Here is a 16,919-nt window from a genome sequence, read left to right as displayed (position 1 = left end):
TTTCTCTCTTTGCTTCGGTTATTGGTCCATTAGCTCCTCTCCCTCTTTTTACCGCCTGTTCTCTCTCTGCTGCATGTTCTGCACTGGTTTCTTTTGCTTTATCCACCCATGCCATTTCGTGTTTGCCGGCAGCATGTGTTTCCGCCAGCGTACTGCGTACATTTCACGTGCTTACTCGTGGATTTGTTTTCAAGCAAACGTCAAAATTATCTTTTGATTTAATTTGAATATTCCTGTGCATGCTTATTCTTTAACCACACCCACAAAGAAACTGGAGGATAAAACCAGGGATGATGGTTTGTTAGTTTGCCGAGAGCAGCCATACGTGCTTGTCTATCAAGCTTAGTGTTTTTTTATTATTTTTTTTTCTTTTGATGAATTACATAACGTTACTACTCAAATTATAATTTCTGTTATATGATATTATTGTTGATATTTATAAGCAGATATTTATTAGGAATAAGATTTTTTTAATATTTGAGGTATATTTATATATCATTGTTTTGATTTATCCTTTTTAAGGTTTGAGAGAAGTTATTTTACTTTCTTTTAGATTATTATTATTATTATTATTGAGAATAAGATTTTTTTAATATTTGAGGGATATTTGTACAATACTGTTTTAATTTTACTCTTTTTAATATGATATTTATTTTTAGGGGTATTCGCGGATCGGATTTTACAGATTGAACATCAATCCATATCCGATTCATAATTTTGCGGATTATAAATTTTTAATCTAATTCAATCCACGGATTGATAAAATTCAATCTAAATCCAAATCTAATCCATACATCTGCGGATCGGATACGGATTTGACCCAATCCATATCCAATCCATTATTTTACGGATTTGTTTGCGGACTAAAAATTTTTTATTCTGTTCAATCCATGAACTAACTAAATAAAAAATTTAATATAAAAATAATTTTACTATCGATCAAATTTAAAATTAAATAAGATTTAAATAAAATAAGAAAATACATTTAAAGTTTCAAAATATAACGCACCAAAATAAAAAAAAAAATCTCATTTGTTTAGATTAATACATGGGAATTAACTATTTAGGAATGTATATTTGTTTATTTAATTATTTTATATTTTATATTATTATCGGATAAGATATAATATAGTATTAATATAATTATATTTTAACTTATTTATTTACTAGTAAGTACTAATGCCATATTTACAAGTTTTATTTTTTAATTAAATAAATATTTTTTATTTTTTTGTAGATTCGCGGATTTTTTCGGATTTACAGAAGTAGATTCATATTCAATCCACTGATTGCGGATTATCAAATTTTCAATCCAATCCAATCTACTAATCCACAAATCATATTTTTACGTGATATGACAGATTGAACAGATCAGATTGAATTTTGAACACTCCTATTTATTTTATTTTTTTAATATTTGAGAGACGTTTATTTTATTCATATTTTATAAAAAAAATTATTTTTATTTAATTATTTCAAAATTACGGAGAAAATTAAACCGACGTATTATGAGAATAAATGTTGTCTTGTTGGGCCAAAAGCTTACTGGTTGTCGAGCTCAGTGATTGAAAAGAAAAGATGGGAAAAATCTTGTGTTGTGGACCAATTATATTGGCAGTGCAAGATATGGGGATCGAAGTCCTATTTTTGGGATTAAGATTTTTTTCATATTCTAGGGATTTTGTTTTTAATTTGATGTTTATTTTTTTAATATTTGAGAGATATTTATTTTATTTATATTTTATAAAAAAAATTATTTTTATTTAATTATTTCATAATTACGGAGAAAATTAGACCCACGTATTGTGAGAATAAGTGTTGTCTCGTAAGGCCAAAAGCTTACTGGTTGTCGAGCTCAGTGATTGAAAAGAAAGGATGGGACAAATCTTGTGCTTGTGGAGCAATTATATTGGCGGTGCAGGATATGGGGATCGAAGTTCTAAAGATTCTTTCTTCTTTGCGTGAAGAATTATTCAATTGGCTAAGGAATTACGTCCCATGAAGAAAAATATCTTGGCAGTATATATGATCAAATATTATATTGCTCAAATTGTATTGAATTTTTATATGTTGGGTTGATGGTATGTTTTAGTGAGTTTCAATTGTGTTGAATATTTCTGATAATTCCGAGCTTAGTTGTATTAAAATTCTAAAAGGTTAGGTTGACGGTACATTTGTACGCGGTTTAATTATGTTAAAATTTAACGAGTTATAGTCTTTGATTCTCTCAGTGGTTGGTCGTTATAATTTTTCAGAAAATGGACACATTATTATATTGTTGCGATTGGTTCGGGTCCCCCGGTGCCCATTTAGTGACCGAACTACACCATAAGCGCAGTAGCACATGATTGGATTCTCCACTAAAACTTGTGTTTCTCATCACCAAATAAAATTTAATAATCGAGATTTGCGAGTTCTTGTCTCTCACGTATACCAGCATCTATGAATCAGGTTTAGTTGGAGACTGAGGTTGAAATTTGACAAATTGTTCATAATTTTTTCTGTTTTGATAGTAGTTTTTTTTTTTTTTTTAAATAAGGAACTTTTTTTATAACAACTTATTAAATAAGTAATTATATCATTTTAAAATTTCTTTTATAATTTCAATGTTCTAATAAAAATAATTATGTTTTTTTTTAAATCTTAATATATGAACTATTAGGTATCACATTACTACCAAAATTAAATTATGCTAATAGCAATTATGTCATCGTAATCATAACATTGTATTATTATATGAGGAAGCATGTACAACATGATCTTCATTTTGATAATATTAAAATGATTCAAGTTCAACTTTTGATAATATTAATGGCTTTAATGCGGGAATGCAAAACTTGAGGATTATTAATACCTGCGTAGATCTTTTGATGCTTAAGTCAGATATTAAAAATGATACAATAACAAATAAATAATTAGAGAGAGAAAATATAATAAAAGAAAGACTTGGAGGATATTGTACCTCATTCTCCTCCAATTTACCTATTTCTCAAACCCCTTCTATCATTGAGTAGTAGCCTTTTTGTATAAGAAAAATAATCATAAGTATATTTGAGATAGGAAAACTTATATTTTATCTTGTAGGATTCAAGGTTGACGAGAAATAGGATTTTGGATTGTTTTATCCTATTAGATTAGGACAAGTTATTGATTGTGAGTTCTCAGACTTGAGGGTTCATTTGTTTATGCCATCAGGTCGAGTTCGTTAAAAATAGAGGTATACATAGTAGGTTTAAAATCAAGCATTCCTTATCATATTAATGATGTGTTTACTTGTCAGTAATCGGAATGAGATGGAATTGAAAAAAGTTGTTTACTTAACTTAGGGAATCGAAATCGAAATAAGTTGGAATCTCATTGATGTATTTATTTTATCTTGAAATCAGAATTGAAATGAGTTAGATTGTAACAAATTACTAAAAAGTACTTAATGAATTATTGTCATAATTATTATTTTATATTTTAATTATAGTGATTATTTATTCAAAAAAATATTATTAATATTAATTATTGTCAATAGTTTATTAATTGTAAAATTTTTAATTAATTAATTAAAATAATATACAAATTAATTATAATAATTATATTAATTACTGTTATAAAAATATATTAATTAAAGTGATTATTTATTCAAAAACTATAATTAATAGTAATAATTATTATAATATTATATTAACTAATTAATAATAATAATTTATGAATTAATTAAAATACTCATATTAGTTATTATTATAATAGTATATTAATTATTGTGATTATTTATCAAAAATTATCATTATTAATAATTATTGTTAATAATATATTAATTAATTAATTATAAATGAGGACAATATGGGCATTTTAAATTTTGAGGGAGGGCGAAATAGTTATTACTGGGAATGGAAGGCTTATTCCCACCTCTCCTTTAGGAATAAGTCTCTCATTCCTCATTTTCAAATTGTGGTGGGGCTCATGATTCTAATTCTGATTCCCGGCTCTATTTTACGAAGTAAACACTGTTAGGGATTTTGATTCCCTAATCTGGGAAATAAACGCAACATAAAGTCAATGATAAATTAACAAAACAAAAATGCAGATTTCAATATATTAAAGGACAAAAACTCTACATAATGTCTGTGTTTTTTTTTTAAAAAAAAAATTGTCACTAACTTTAATGTAGTAAGAGATTCCTAATTAGAACACACACACACACACAAGAAACTAAGTGTATGTATGGGTGTGGAGAGTTTTCAACAAAAGAAAAGTATTTCCGGTTAATGTATGGAATTAATTAGATACATATTTATCATTTCATGTAATTTCAATAAAGGTCAAAATTGTAAAAATATACAAAGGGATTTCAAGACGTTTTTTAAGAGGTGCTAATAGTCCAACTTAAAAATTAATGACTCATTTATTTTTGAGTCACAAAGAGTTGTTGGATATTGAATACGTTTGAGTGGAGCTATTAGCACCCTTTTATTACTCTTATAAAACCTTTGTTTTAAATACACCCATTGGAAAACTAATTATAAATTTTTTCTTAGTAATTACACCCTTTTTAATTCCACAAATATCCTTATAATCTTATTTCTCAGCGAAAGAAAGGGAATTCAGACTCTTAAGAACCAATCTTTTACAATTTTGTTATTCAAGATATGACCATCGGTACTTTTTACCGTCTAAGATTGTTTATTATTTTAAGTTGTTCATGTTGAATACATACGTTTTTCTTTCTTTATAGTTAGTTCCGATTCAATGCAAAATGCATCTTTTATTTTTTTTTTAATTGGGAAGTTTTTATTTAGTATAAAAAAATAAAAAGGGTTTTTTTATTTAACAAAAATGAAAAACCGAAGCATGAAAGATGAACCCTCAACATTTATCTTAATTATGATAAGGGGTGGAGTCAGTTAATTACAGATATACGGGTTTTATAAGATTTTTAGGGGGCTAATAGCTCAAGGCAATCCTTTTTTAAGTAGTATTGCGCCAATATATGAAACTTAAGCCCATTATTGTATGGACTTTTTTCAGTCCATTAGCGCGCCACCCGAAGGTATAGTTAGAACGAGAACAATTTCGAGCAATGCTTCTAGAAGATATATCAAAAAACAACTTCACAAAAATTCTGAAAATAATTAAGTCGAAAAAATTTCCTGAAAAAAGTTCATATATTCTTCTGAAAGAGTAATACGATAGACATCCCAAATTATTTATGTAAAATTTTATTTCAAATGATGTCATTTATGAAGGTGTTTTTTAATTCTTTACAAAATTTAAATGGATTAATTATATTATCTCACTAATTAATTGATAAATGCCACATCATTTAGGAAATTTGAATATATTTGTAATAAAGTTATACTCATGTCTTAAAGAACTTTTTTTTGGTAAAATTTATGTCTTAATTTAAATCTTTTGAAATTACAAAGCAAAACGTCTTATAGGTACAAAATAGTATATGAATGGGAAAGGGTAAGATCATCTTACCCCTTAATGTCTGATTTGATATCAACGAGTTAAAAATAGTTAACATTATCCCGTAAGTCAAATGTAAAAAAAAAAAAAAAGGCATAGCCCTTATTTTTTATATTTATGCAGTACCTAAGGTTAAAGTTAATTGAAATGATTGGCACATTTTCTCTTTTTCGATAGGGTGGGTCTTATATGAGCAATTAAAAAAATATTTACATTTCATAAATAATTTCTTAGGGCATCTCCAATGTAGCACTAAATCTAATACCAGATCACATTTTACACAATTTTTAGTGTACAATGCTTCTCCAATATAACTCCAAAATCAACACCAAATATAGTGTAATGAATAGTATTGCACCAAATATGGTGCAACACTATTCATTACACATATTTGGTGCTAGGAAAAAAAGTCTCAGATATCCTTATTACTTTATCTTATTTACATATATGTCGTATTTTATATAATATTTTAAGTTACTATTATTATTTTTGTTATTTTTTTAATTTCATTTTTTTATTTTTGAATATTATACTAATATTTTAAATAAAAAAATTCAACACAAAAATTAATAATAAAAATAAAATACCAATAACATTAATTACTAGATTACATATTACAAAATTAAATTAACACAAATTAAAAAAGCTACTACTAGTAGCATAAATTAGAACAATTATTTAGTAATGTGGGAGATCATTATTAGATCCTCTAATATCATCAAAATATTGGCCAAAATTATTGGAAGTATTTTGAGATGCTTGCATTATTATGCACAATATGATAATAAAAAATGAACGTGATGTTAATGCAACAATTAATGATTGGAAGCAAGCCCCAATACCAACCGTTGATATGAGCGTAGATGAGAATACTAGATTTCAAGAATTTATTTCTCGACACAAAAAAAATCAAGGATAAAGAGGCTAATTGATCATTTATGGGATGAATTTAGTATTTCGAATAATTAGAGTATTATTGTTATTGTATTATATTTTTCTGTATTATTGTTGTTATTTATTGTTATTGTATTTTTCTATATTAATGTAATGTTTAATTAGAACAATTATTTAGTAATGTGGGAGATCATTATTAGACCCTCTAGTATCATCAAAATATTGGCCAATATTATTGGAAGTGCTTTGAGATGCTTGCATTATTCTGCACAATATGATAATCAAAGATGAACGTGCTGTTAATGCAACAATTAATAATTGGAAGCAAGCCCCAATGCCAACCGTTGATATGAGCGTAGATGAGAATACTAGATTTCAAGAATTTCTTTCTCGACACCAAAAAATCAAGGATAAAGAGGCTAATTGATCATTTATGGGATGAATTTAGTATTTCGAATAACTAGAGTATTATTGTTATTGTATTGTATTTTTCTGTATTATTGTTGTTATTTATTGTTATTGTATTTTTCTATATTAATGTAATGTTTAATTAGAACAATTATTTAGTAATGTGGGAGATCATTATTAGACCCTCTAGTATCATCAAAATATTGGCCAATATTATTAGAAGTGTTTTGAGATGCTTGCATTATTCTGCACAATATGAGAATCAAAGATGAATGTGATGCTAATGCAACAATTAATAATTGGAAGCAAGCCCCAATACAAACTGTTGATATGAGCGTAGATGAGAATACTAGATTTCAAGAATTTCTTTCTCGACACAAAAAAATCAAGGATAAAGAGGCTAATTGATCGTTTATGGGATGAATTTAGTATTTCGAATAACTAGAGTATTATTGTTATTGTATTGTATTTTTCTGTATTATTGTTGTTATTTATTGTTATTGTATTTTTCTATATTAATGTAATGTTTAATTAGAACAATTATTTAGTAATGTGGGAGATCATTATTAGACCCTCTAGTATCATCAAAATATTGGCCAATATTATTAGAAGTGTTTTGAGATGCTTGCATTATTCTGCACAATATGAGAATCAAAGATGAATGTGATGCTAATGCAACAATTAATGATTGGAAGCAAGCCCCAATACAAACTGTTGATATGAGCGTAGATGAGAATACTAGATTTCAAGAATTTCTTTCTCGACACAAAAAATCAAGATAAAGAGACTAATTGATCATTTATGGGATGATTTAGTATTTCGAATAACTAGAGTATTATTGTTATTGTATTGTATTTTCTATATTAATGTAATGTTTAATTTTCATAATGTACTAATTTAGTTAATTAAATGCAAATTTAATAATTTTCTATATTTTTTGTAATCGATATAAAACTACTTATTACTTAATTATCTATATTAATAATAATATTTATTGTGTTAATTCTTGTGAGAATTAAAGGAATAAAAAGAAGAATATTTTTTTTTTGTGTAAATGGATGGAAAATGAAATAGTAATTTGGTATGAAAAATGTACATTTTTTGTGTTGGTGTTACACCAAAATGATGTTATGCATTGGAGATAGCCTTAGGGCCCGTTTGGGATTGCTTTTAAGAGACCTAAAAGTGATTTTGAAAATCTAAAAGCTAGTTTTAGTGTTTGGTAAAAAAAAATCAAAATCACTTTTGTCAAAATCAGCTTCTCCTACAGCTGATTTTGAAAAGCCGGGAAGGAGTAGCTTTTAGATTCTGATTTTGAAAATCAATTTTATCATTTAATACAATTCCATAAATATCCTTAAAATTATTACTTAAATCCAAAATTATCCTTATTCAAATTGGAAACAAAATAATTTATAAAAAAATTTGTATTATAATTCATAAATATAAATTTATTAATATCAATTTATTGGTCGAATTATTATTAAATTTATTTCACTATATTATTAATTTAATTATCAATTGTTTTAAGAAAAAAAATAAAAAAAATATATTATAAATTTTATTTTTAGTAAAAATTATTATAATAGACAATTAAAAATATTATATGTACATGTTTTTATATATATAAATAAATTTTATCTTATATTATGGATATTTTAGTCATTTATTTTCTCTCAGCAGTTTAACAGTAAAATTTATCAAACGTCCATAATTGCTTTAAAAACTCGCAGTACTTCTTGAAACAAAATTTACCAAACACTTAACTGATTCTCTTCACAGCTGATTATTTCTACAGCACAGCTAACAGCAATTATTTTAAAAGCTACAGCATTCCCAAACTGGCCCTTAGTTGAGTTAGTTGGTATCTTTTTTATTTTTATTTTGTGGGACTCATTATATCTCCTCTTATTCGGGGTATCTTTAATTTATTATTAATAAAGTTATCTTGTATAATAAAAAATTGAAATAAAAAAATTCGGTCCAGCCAAAAAAAAAAAAAAACCATTCAGTTCGCCATTGATTGATGACTGTCTTGCGAACGAGGCCTATGTAACGAGGCCGATGTACCGACCTTTTTCTTTAACTGTGCATTAGATTTTTTTTTTAAAAAAAATTAGAATTGATTGGCCTCTAAAGTGGTTTTTTTTTTTTGTTTATTTACAGATTCCCCTTCAATATAGGTAAGAATCACTTATACCCCAACTCAAATGGAATATGACACTTATTCCCATAAAAGGTCGGAATGTCACACTTAATCCCCCTATGTTAATAAAAGTTGATACGTTATATTAAATTATAAGAAAATTTCTGTATCATTACTAATTAATTTAAGTTAGTTTGCAAGGCACAAACATCTATGAAAATAAATTATTGTATATGTGTTATGACATTAATGTCCTTAATTAGTGGAGTTAATTGACATTAATGTCTTTAATTAGTAGAGTTAATTGCCTAATTTATAAATTTTTTTATTTTTTAATTTTGTTTATTTTCATATTTTCTTAGTTAAAATTTGAGAAATATAAATAAATTAGGGAATACAGTATTTCAAGTTCAGTGAAGCTTTTTTATATGTTATTAATAAGAGAATGTATCGTCTTATGTAAGAAACAAAATTAATATATAATTGATGATGTAATGGGATGAAAGTAGAACAAAAAGAATATTTTATAAGAAAATTCAATATACGAATAGTTTTTGTTTATGCTAAATTTCTAAATTTAAAAAAAAGTACTACAATATTGTCATATTTTTAAAAATATTTCAATTCAATGGATGTTTACGGTTTGTAAACTAATTTAAATTGATTGGGGTAATATGGATTTTTATTATAATTTATCATAATATATCAATTTCTGTTTGTATAAAGGGGTTAAGTGTGATATTTTTAAATTGAAGGAATAAGTGCCATAGTCCATAAAAGTTTGACTACAAACATTTCTCACCTATATTTAAAAGAGAATCTGTAAATTTTCCTTTATTTAATAACCTGACGTTCATTAAAAAAAATCTTTAATTAGTTTTGAGATTGTTGGCATTATTGATAATTAATATTAAAATCGAGGGGTCAAATGATTTTACCCATTATTGATTACTTTTTTTTTATAAAGACCCATTTTCTTATCCATATTTAAGGGGAATCGATAATCTTTTAATAGCTCATACAAATAATATTTAAATAGTTTTGAGATTGTGAGCATTATTGATAATTAACGTTAAAATTGAGTGGTCATTTACCCATTATTGATCGCCTATATTTTAAAAGATCCATTATTGATTATTTAAAAAAAAAAATTCAACAAAAAGTTGCGATGGCATGCAGGTCCAATCGAGCACGTGTAGTGGTTCACTTGCCGCGTCACACGGCGGTAAAAAGTCAAAGAAAGTGACACGTGGTCAGCCAATGAGTTTAGCCACATCAAATTATCCTTACTCTGATTTCACTCAGAAGAACACGTGTCATACAGTAACACGCTGGCTCGAAATAAGGCGAGTATAAAACTGACATACTCGGGAGCGTCGCATGTGCCACTACAATTTTCAAATGAATGGATTACGTTATGAATCAAAACATCTAGAATAAAACCTGTCAAAAAAAAAAAAACTAGAATAAAGATTAATTGAACCCCCCCGATCTACGCAGACCACACGAGAATTCACACCACAGCCGTAAGATTTGGACTTGACAGAACAGCCGTTGGATTTGAAAAATTGACGGTGAAGTTAATCTACGGCTACGATTCTTCTAATGGCGGCGGGCAATGAAACCGAGCCGGGCTTTTAAGTAGAGGATCAACAAGCCCATAATCGATCACAGTCCTCTTTCTTCGAGTCTTTCTCTTCTTCTCCTTTTCTCTCTTTCGCTTGTTTCTCTTTCTCTTTGAGATGATTGGCGCATCTTAGGGTTTCTTCGAATCAACGGCTATTCGCGAGATCCAGGTTTTGAATTGGATCCCTTTGAAGCAGGTTCCGTTTTGGGGTTCTTTCTAGGGTTTTTTTTTTTTCCCGAAGCTTTTGGATTGGATTCGTTCTTGTCGATGCGATATTATTGTTTAGCTTCGACTCGATCTAGGGTTTATGCTTATAAGAGTATAGGTTTTTTTCTTGTAAGTATAATTTTTTTCCTCAATCATTTCTTTATTCCTCAGTTTTTAGGACAATTATTTAATTATTTGATTCGAATTGTGTGGGAGGAGAGTGATTCCATATTTTAGCGACAAAAAGAATAGTTTTTTCTTTTTTGTTTTCATTGTCCGGAGGGTACATTGGTTGGATTCAGTCTGTAACACTAACAAAGTTAGGGTTTTATCAGATATTCAATCATCAAATATATCATTATTCAAATGGTGATGTGGAGTTGCTCCTGAATTAAGAGAGATTTAGTAGTGAAAATTTAAAATTCTGGCATTGAAGTAAAACCCTGTATATCTTCGTGGATTAACGAATTGCTGGTGCTGCTCGGCCAAGTGTTGTTTTGACCTCGTCTGTGAATATTTTGAATACTTTGACAAAGTGGGAACGGTGGAACCTTTGGAATTTTTCTATTGGTTTATGGGAATGATTTTTCCGAATTTCATAGTAGCTTCTTTAAAATTCAAGAAATAATTTTGAATTTGATGGTCAAGGTTGATATGTGCAGTTACTGGAAGCTAGTACTCATATGGCACCAACTGTTCCCATAGACTTTATTGGACAAAAGCAATCGAAAAAGTGTTTGACTTCACAAATGATGGGGAAATCAAGAAAGTACTCTAAAGGGCATTCTTCTGGTTTTGTTCCGGACTATCGGCATGCTGTTGAGACCATGGCTGAATCTGAAGGGTTTGGCAGCTCGGGAAGAGTTGACACTGAAATGACAGCTTCGGAGGATTCGTGTGCTCCCAAAAGGAAGTGCATTAGTTTGAATATTGATGGTTATGATAATTTTGGTGTACCTCTACAGGTATTAACTCTGTCAAAGATGTCTCAAACTGAAAGGAGGAGTTTAGAACTTAAGTTGAAAACGGATCTTGAACAGGTCCGAGTACTTCAGAAGAAAGTTGCTTCTCTCAGTTCCAATGTTGTTCTGTCACCTTCTAGTGATATTCGGAGTTGTAATGATGGGCAAAAGAGGCCTCTGTTAGAGAGTGTTGGTGGTCCATCTGTAGTATTGGCTCCAAAGGGTAAGAAACGGGCCCCTAATGGGCGCAATGGGCCCCAAACAAAGAAGGGTAATTCTGGGCGTCTTGAACCAAAGAAGCCGGCTGGAGCAGCAAGTTCTTCAAATGCAATGTTGATGAAGCAGTGTGAGAATTTGCTCACCCGTTTGATGTCGCATCAGTTTGGTTGGGTTTTCAACACTCCAGTTGATGTGGTGAAGTTGAACATTCCTGATTACTTCACTGTCATCAAGCATCCGATGGATTTGGGCACTGTAAAGTGCAAGATAACTTCAGGTCAATATTCAGATCCATTGGCGTTTGCTGCAGATGTTCGTCTAACTTTTTCAAATGCAATGACCTACAATCCACCTCAAAATGATGTCCATATCATGGCTGACACTCTTGGAAAGTACTTTGAAGTGAGATGGAAAGCTATAGAGAAGAAGCTTCCAGTGACTGTGGATATGACAGCAGTGCCTTCAAGAGCAGATGATATGATAGAAACTGAAACTAGAATGGGAATGCCACCCATGAAGAAGAAAAAAGTTTCCCCCAAGGAAACTAAGATAAAATCAGAACCTGTTAGACGAGTCATGACGAATGAGGAAAAGCGTATTTTGAGCACTGAATTGGAGGCTTTGCTCGAAGAATTGCCTGAAAGCATCATTGATTTCTTAAAAGAGCATAGTGCAGGTGAAACTGGTGAGGATGAGCTGGAGATTGATATTGATGCTCTCAGCGATGATACATTGTTTGCGTTGCGGAAGCTTTTAGATGATTATCTTCTGGAGAAACAACAAAAACAAGCAAATCCCGGTCCTTGTGAAATGGAGGTAACTCTTCTCACTCTTTGTCATGCTTGTTTGCTTTCTGTTGGTTGACATTCCCCCCTCTGAATAAAGCATATGTGATTTAATCTTTGACTGTTGCTGCGGATTTTCTTGCTGCAGGTCCTTAATGAGTCTGGGCTCAGCAATTCCTCAATGCAATTATGCAAAGGTTTATGCCTATGTCTGATATCATGGCAGATTGTTGATTATCAAAAGTTGTGTACACCACAAATAGGATTTCTTTGCTAGTTAAAAATTTATGTGTTATCTGTTTTCCAGGCAATGACCTGGTTGATGAAGATGTGGATATTGTTGGCGGTAATGATCCTTCTGTTACTGACATCCCTCCTGTAGCGATAGAGAAGGATGCTGCTAATAGAAACAGCAAATGCAGCAGTTCAAGTAGCTCCAGTAGTGAATCAGGCTCTTCATCAAGTGGTTTGTAGTTCTGTGAGACTTATTTATACGTGCAGCTTCTCTTTCTATTAAGAAAAGTTTTAAGATGCAGCACTCATTTATATTGCCATCTTCTATGACATGTAATTTAAGTATCACATAAATCCTAGCAAATTTAATATTTAATTATGGACATTCTTTCTTGTTGAATGTGAAGTTTGCTTTTTATTTTTCCTTCGCATTACTTTTAAGCTTGGGAATATTTTCCAACTGTTAAAATGTCATCGTTTTGGTGTTTCTTGACATCTGCTTTCTGTCAGGCTTTAGTTATGATGTTATTTTTCCTACTATTAAAAGGGTACTGGACCCTTGAGTTTCTTGCCTTAGTTAACATGTTACTTGAAATATTAGTCATCTTTATTGAATTTAATTACTTAAAATGATTAGAAATTACATTCATTTAAATTCTTGCTTCATCTTTTCGCCCTGACTTGAGTAGGTCAAGTGTAAGAACTGTTGCTCCCATCCTTCTTGGATGTATTCCTTCACTCAAATTACCTTCAAAGTAAATACGGTGGGTGGATTGAAGGGTTTGCAGCTGATTGTATGCTTGGCTTTGTTGATAGGTTTTTATCAGAAAAGGTAAAAGAAAAGGCAATTGGTTATTAAGGTTCTAGCACTGCAGAGACTTCTAGAAATTAATCACCTTTTGGTTCACTTCTTGAGTGCCTAAACTGCCTCATTTTGGATTGGGCTTGAGTGGTTTTATATTTTATCCATTGGTATACAATAGAAAAGATGGCTTAATTCTTTTCTTTCCTTTTGCGCTTGACAAAATATATCTCTGCGTTTTCAACTTGTTGATTGTACAATATGGTCAATAGTTGAAGCCTTGGTCAAACTATTAAACTAATTGATAGCTTGGTTTTGTCCCTGAAAATAGTTTTTTGTTTTTGCATTTATAGTAGTTATTTATGTAGAATGAAGACTTTAATCCACCTCTAGTGTTTGTTGTCAGAAATTTAATTTTCATTTTTCTATTTTCAGATTCAGATTCAGGTAGTTCATCTGGCAGTGAACCTGATGCTGCTAAGGCTTCGGTTCCTGCTAATGCAGTGGAGGTATGTTTTAATTTTATGCAAATCAAATGAATTCTGCTACTTTAGAGGCTCAATGTTGGTTGAAATATTGTGGCTTCCTCCCTCCCTCTCTCTCTCTCTCTCAAATGTTAGTTACTATATGTTTTCATTTTGTTGAGGTACATAGTTTTTATTTGACCTTTTCCTATTTTAGGAAAACTTAGTTTCGGGAGCAAATCTAGATGAAAAGAAAAGCGAAGGTGTTCCAGACATTGGAAATTGTGAGTTTCAAGGCCTGATTATATGTTTTGCATGATTCCTTTGTATATTCCAAGGAATCTCTGTTGTTCGCTAATGTTCTGCTGAAACTCTGCATTCATGTCTTGTGCAGCATCTGTAAACAGTTTGGATCAAGTAGAGCTGAATTCCCAGGGTAAGCCAGTTGCCATTGTGGCGGATGGCCATCATGAGGGTAAGCATAATAATTAAGAAGACTGCCTTATGATTTCTATGGACATTATCTCACTCCTATCATGCTGTTCACTACAGGGGAGAGTGCTCCATCAGAGAGGCAAGTCTCCCCCGACAAGCTCTACCGTGCAGCTTTGTTGAGGAATCGTTTTGCTGACACCATACTTAAAGCTCGGGAGAAAGCACTTGAAAAGGTTTTTGTAATATAAATATTGTACATGCCTAGCAGTTTATATTTTCAGTGTACTTCACTCAACCGTGGCCATTTACATTGTGATATGTTGAATTCAGGGTGAAAAGCGTGACCCTGAGAAGCTACGTATTGAAAGAGAGGAGCTTGAAAGGCGGCATAGAGAAGGTTTGGTTTTGTAATGTTATCTCCTAGTCTTAGTTGGACATGCATCTTTTAGATTCTTGAAGGCTCTCCTTTCTAATTTTTTATTAGAAAAAGCTCGGCTCCAAGCTGAGGCCAAGGCAGCTGAAGAGGCTCGAAGAAAAGCTGAAGCTGAAGCTGCAGCTGAAGCCAAAAGGAAGAGGGAACTTGAGAGAGAAGCTGCACGCCAGGCACTGCAAATGGTAAAATGACATATTTTAAGTTTTGAAAATGACCTAAACCAGCTATTCACCTTGTTTTAACTGTATAAAAATTGTTTGCAGATGGAAAAGACTGTAGATATCAATGAGAACAGTCGGTTCATGGAAGATCTGGAAATGCTTAGGATTGCACAAGATGAACAATTGCCAAGTTTTACGGCAGAGACAAGTCCAGATCATTTGCAAGATAGGTTGGGTAGTTTTAAATTCCAGGGGAGTACTAACCCCTTAGAACAATTAGGATTGTACATGAAGATGGATGACGATGATGAGGAAGAAGTTGAACCGCCTCTAACTGCTAAAGAGCCAGTTAAAGATGTAGAGGAAGGAGAAATTGATTGATCTGATTTTCCTTTTCTACCATTTTGAGGAACAAAATCAGAATGATGATTCTGAGTTTCGCGGGTGCACTCTGGATATTTTATTGTTTGCATCATGTTTCAGCTATGTATGTGTGTTGCAATATCTTTTAACATATATGACAATGTGCACACAGCTGAAGAATGAAGAAGATTGACGTCTACTGGATTTGGGTCTGTGATCCTTGGGATGATATTGGTTCTTGGACTGGGATCTGCAGTGGAAATTGGATATACTTGTGCAGTTGATGCTGCGGGGTTTGGGTAGAAGAGGTATTTGGATTTTTTCCCCCCACTTTTTTCTGCGATAGAATTGAGGGTACGAGCTTTTGTTGGTTTCTGGCCTTGCCTTCTCTTTGTTGTTGGGTTATGTATGCATATGATCTTTTAGTGGGGTACTCAAACCAGAAAAGAAGGAAAGAGAAATGAAAATATTAAGCGAGACGGATCTTATACTAACTGTAAAAAGTCAAGTTACCTAGGGAGAGTTTTTTCATTTTTTTTTTCTTTGTTTGATCTTTTGGGTTCTTGCTGTTGTTAATAGCCAACTTTCAAATTCTCAGCATATGTTATTGGAAATGATTTTGTAACTTCTATGATGAATATGAGTTGTAGTTAAAAAGGTGTTAGAGTTGGGGCGGTTTGAAAATACAAAATCAGGAGGTGGAGTTTTTGCTCTTAAATTTTTCTGATCTGCTGTTCGGATTAATTTGTGTTTTCCCCTTTAGTTTTGCTGTTTGGAGTGTTGCCGTTTCAGACGTGAGGGTGAGTGGTACTAGCTTTGATTTGTCTCTTTGTTTTTACAGCGGGTAAAAGTTTGTTTAGTCCCTATATTATGAGGGTAGTGTCCGTTTAGTTCTTATATTTTTAAAAACACTTCAAAATGTCCCTGTTGCTAAATATCGACACTCATGTCATTATTTTTTATTTTTTTTAACTTTTTTTTTATAATATTACTCTTATAATAATTTTTTTTATATTAATAAAAAATTAGATTATCAAATTAAACTCAAAAATAAAATATAAAAAAAAAGTATATAGTAATTTTTGTGGAAGTTCATGTATGTCTAAAAAATTAATATTGTAAAAAATTACATTATCAATTTTTGTAAAAAAAATTAATATTTTAACTCAAGAGAGTGTTCTACAAAAATTAATATATATTTTTATTATTTTTTTATTTTTTGTTGTTAAATTGGTAATTTTTTTTCCTTTTTAATAATGTCTAAAAAAATTATAATAATAAGGTAATATTGTAAAAATAAGTTAAAAGGAACAAAAGAT

At 30.4% G+C, this 16,919-nt stretch overlaps 1 protein-coding gene across 1 annotated transcript; it reads left to right on the top strand.

Moving 5' to 3' along the window:
- Positions 1–10,427: 10,427 nt before the first annotated feature.
- Positions 10,428–16,344, top strand: LOC18049155 (transcription factor GTE10). The gene is made up of 10 exons (XM_006439993.2): positions 10,428–12,739; positions 12,857–12,905; positions 13,016–13,174; positions 14,180–14,253; positions 14,426–14,492; positions 14,603–14,683; positions 14,761–14,876; positions 14,974–15,040; positions 15,128–15,258; positions 15,340–16,344. The coding sequence occupies exons 1-10, from the start codon at positions 11,426–11,428 to the stop codon at positions 15,616–15,618; spliced, it is 2,337 nt and encodes a 778-aa protein (XP_006440056.1). The 5' UTR covers positions 10,428–11,425; the 3' UTR covers positions 15,619–16,344.
- Positions 16,345–16,919: the final 575 nt, after the last annotated feature.

The sequence above is a fragment of the Citrus clementina genome, unplaced genomic scaffold (assembly GCF_000493195.1).
Source record: "Citrus clementina cultivar Clemenules unplaced genomic scaffold, Citrus_clementina_v1.0 scaffold_3, whole genome shotgun sequence".
Lineage (NCBI taxonomy): Eukaryota > Viridiplantae > Streptophyta > Magnoliopsida > Sapindales > Rutaceae > Citrus > Citrus x clementina.
Note: the sequence above shows the minus strand (reverse complement) of the source record. Positions and strands in the feature narration are given on the sequence as shown.

What these genes read in the sequence shown, in the direction of transcription:
- LOC18049155 (XM_006439993.2), top strand. Translation starts at nt 11,426, where the DNA reads ATGGCACCAACTGTTCCCATAGACTTTATTGGACAAAAGCAATCGAAA. An exon ending in CCGGTCCTTGTGAAATGGAG is followed by an intron (nt 12,740 to 12,856) that starts GTAACTCTTCTC and finishes TTCTTGCTGCAG; the next exon opens with GTCCTTAATGAGTCTGGGCT. An exon ending in GGGAGAAAGCACTTGAAAAG is followed by an intron (nt 14,877 to 14,973) that starts GTTTTTGTAATA and finishes TGTTGAATTCAG; the next exon opens with GGTGAAAAGCGTGACCCTGA.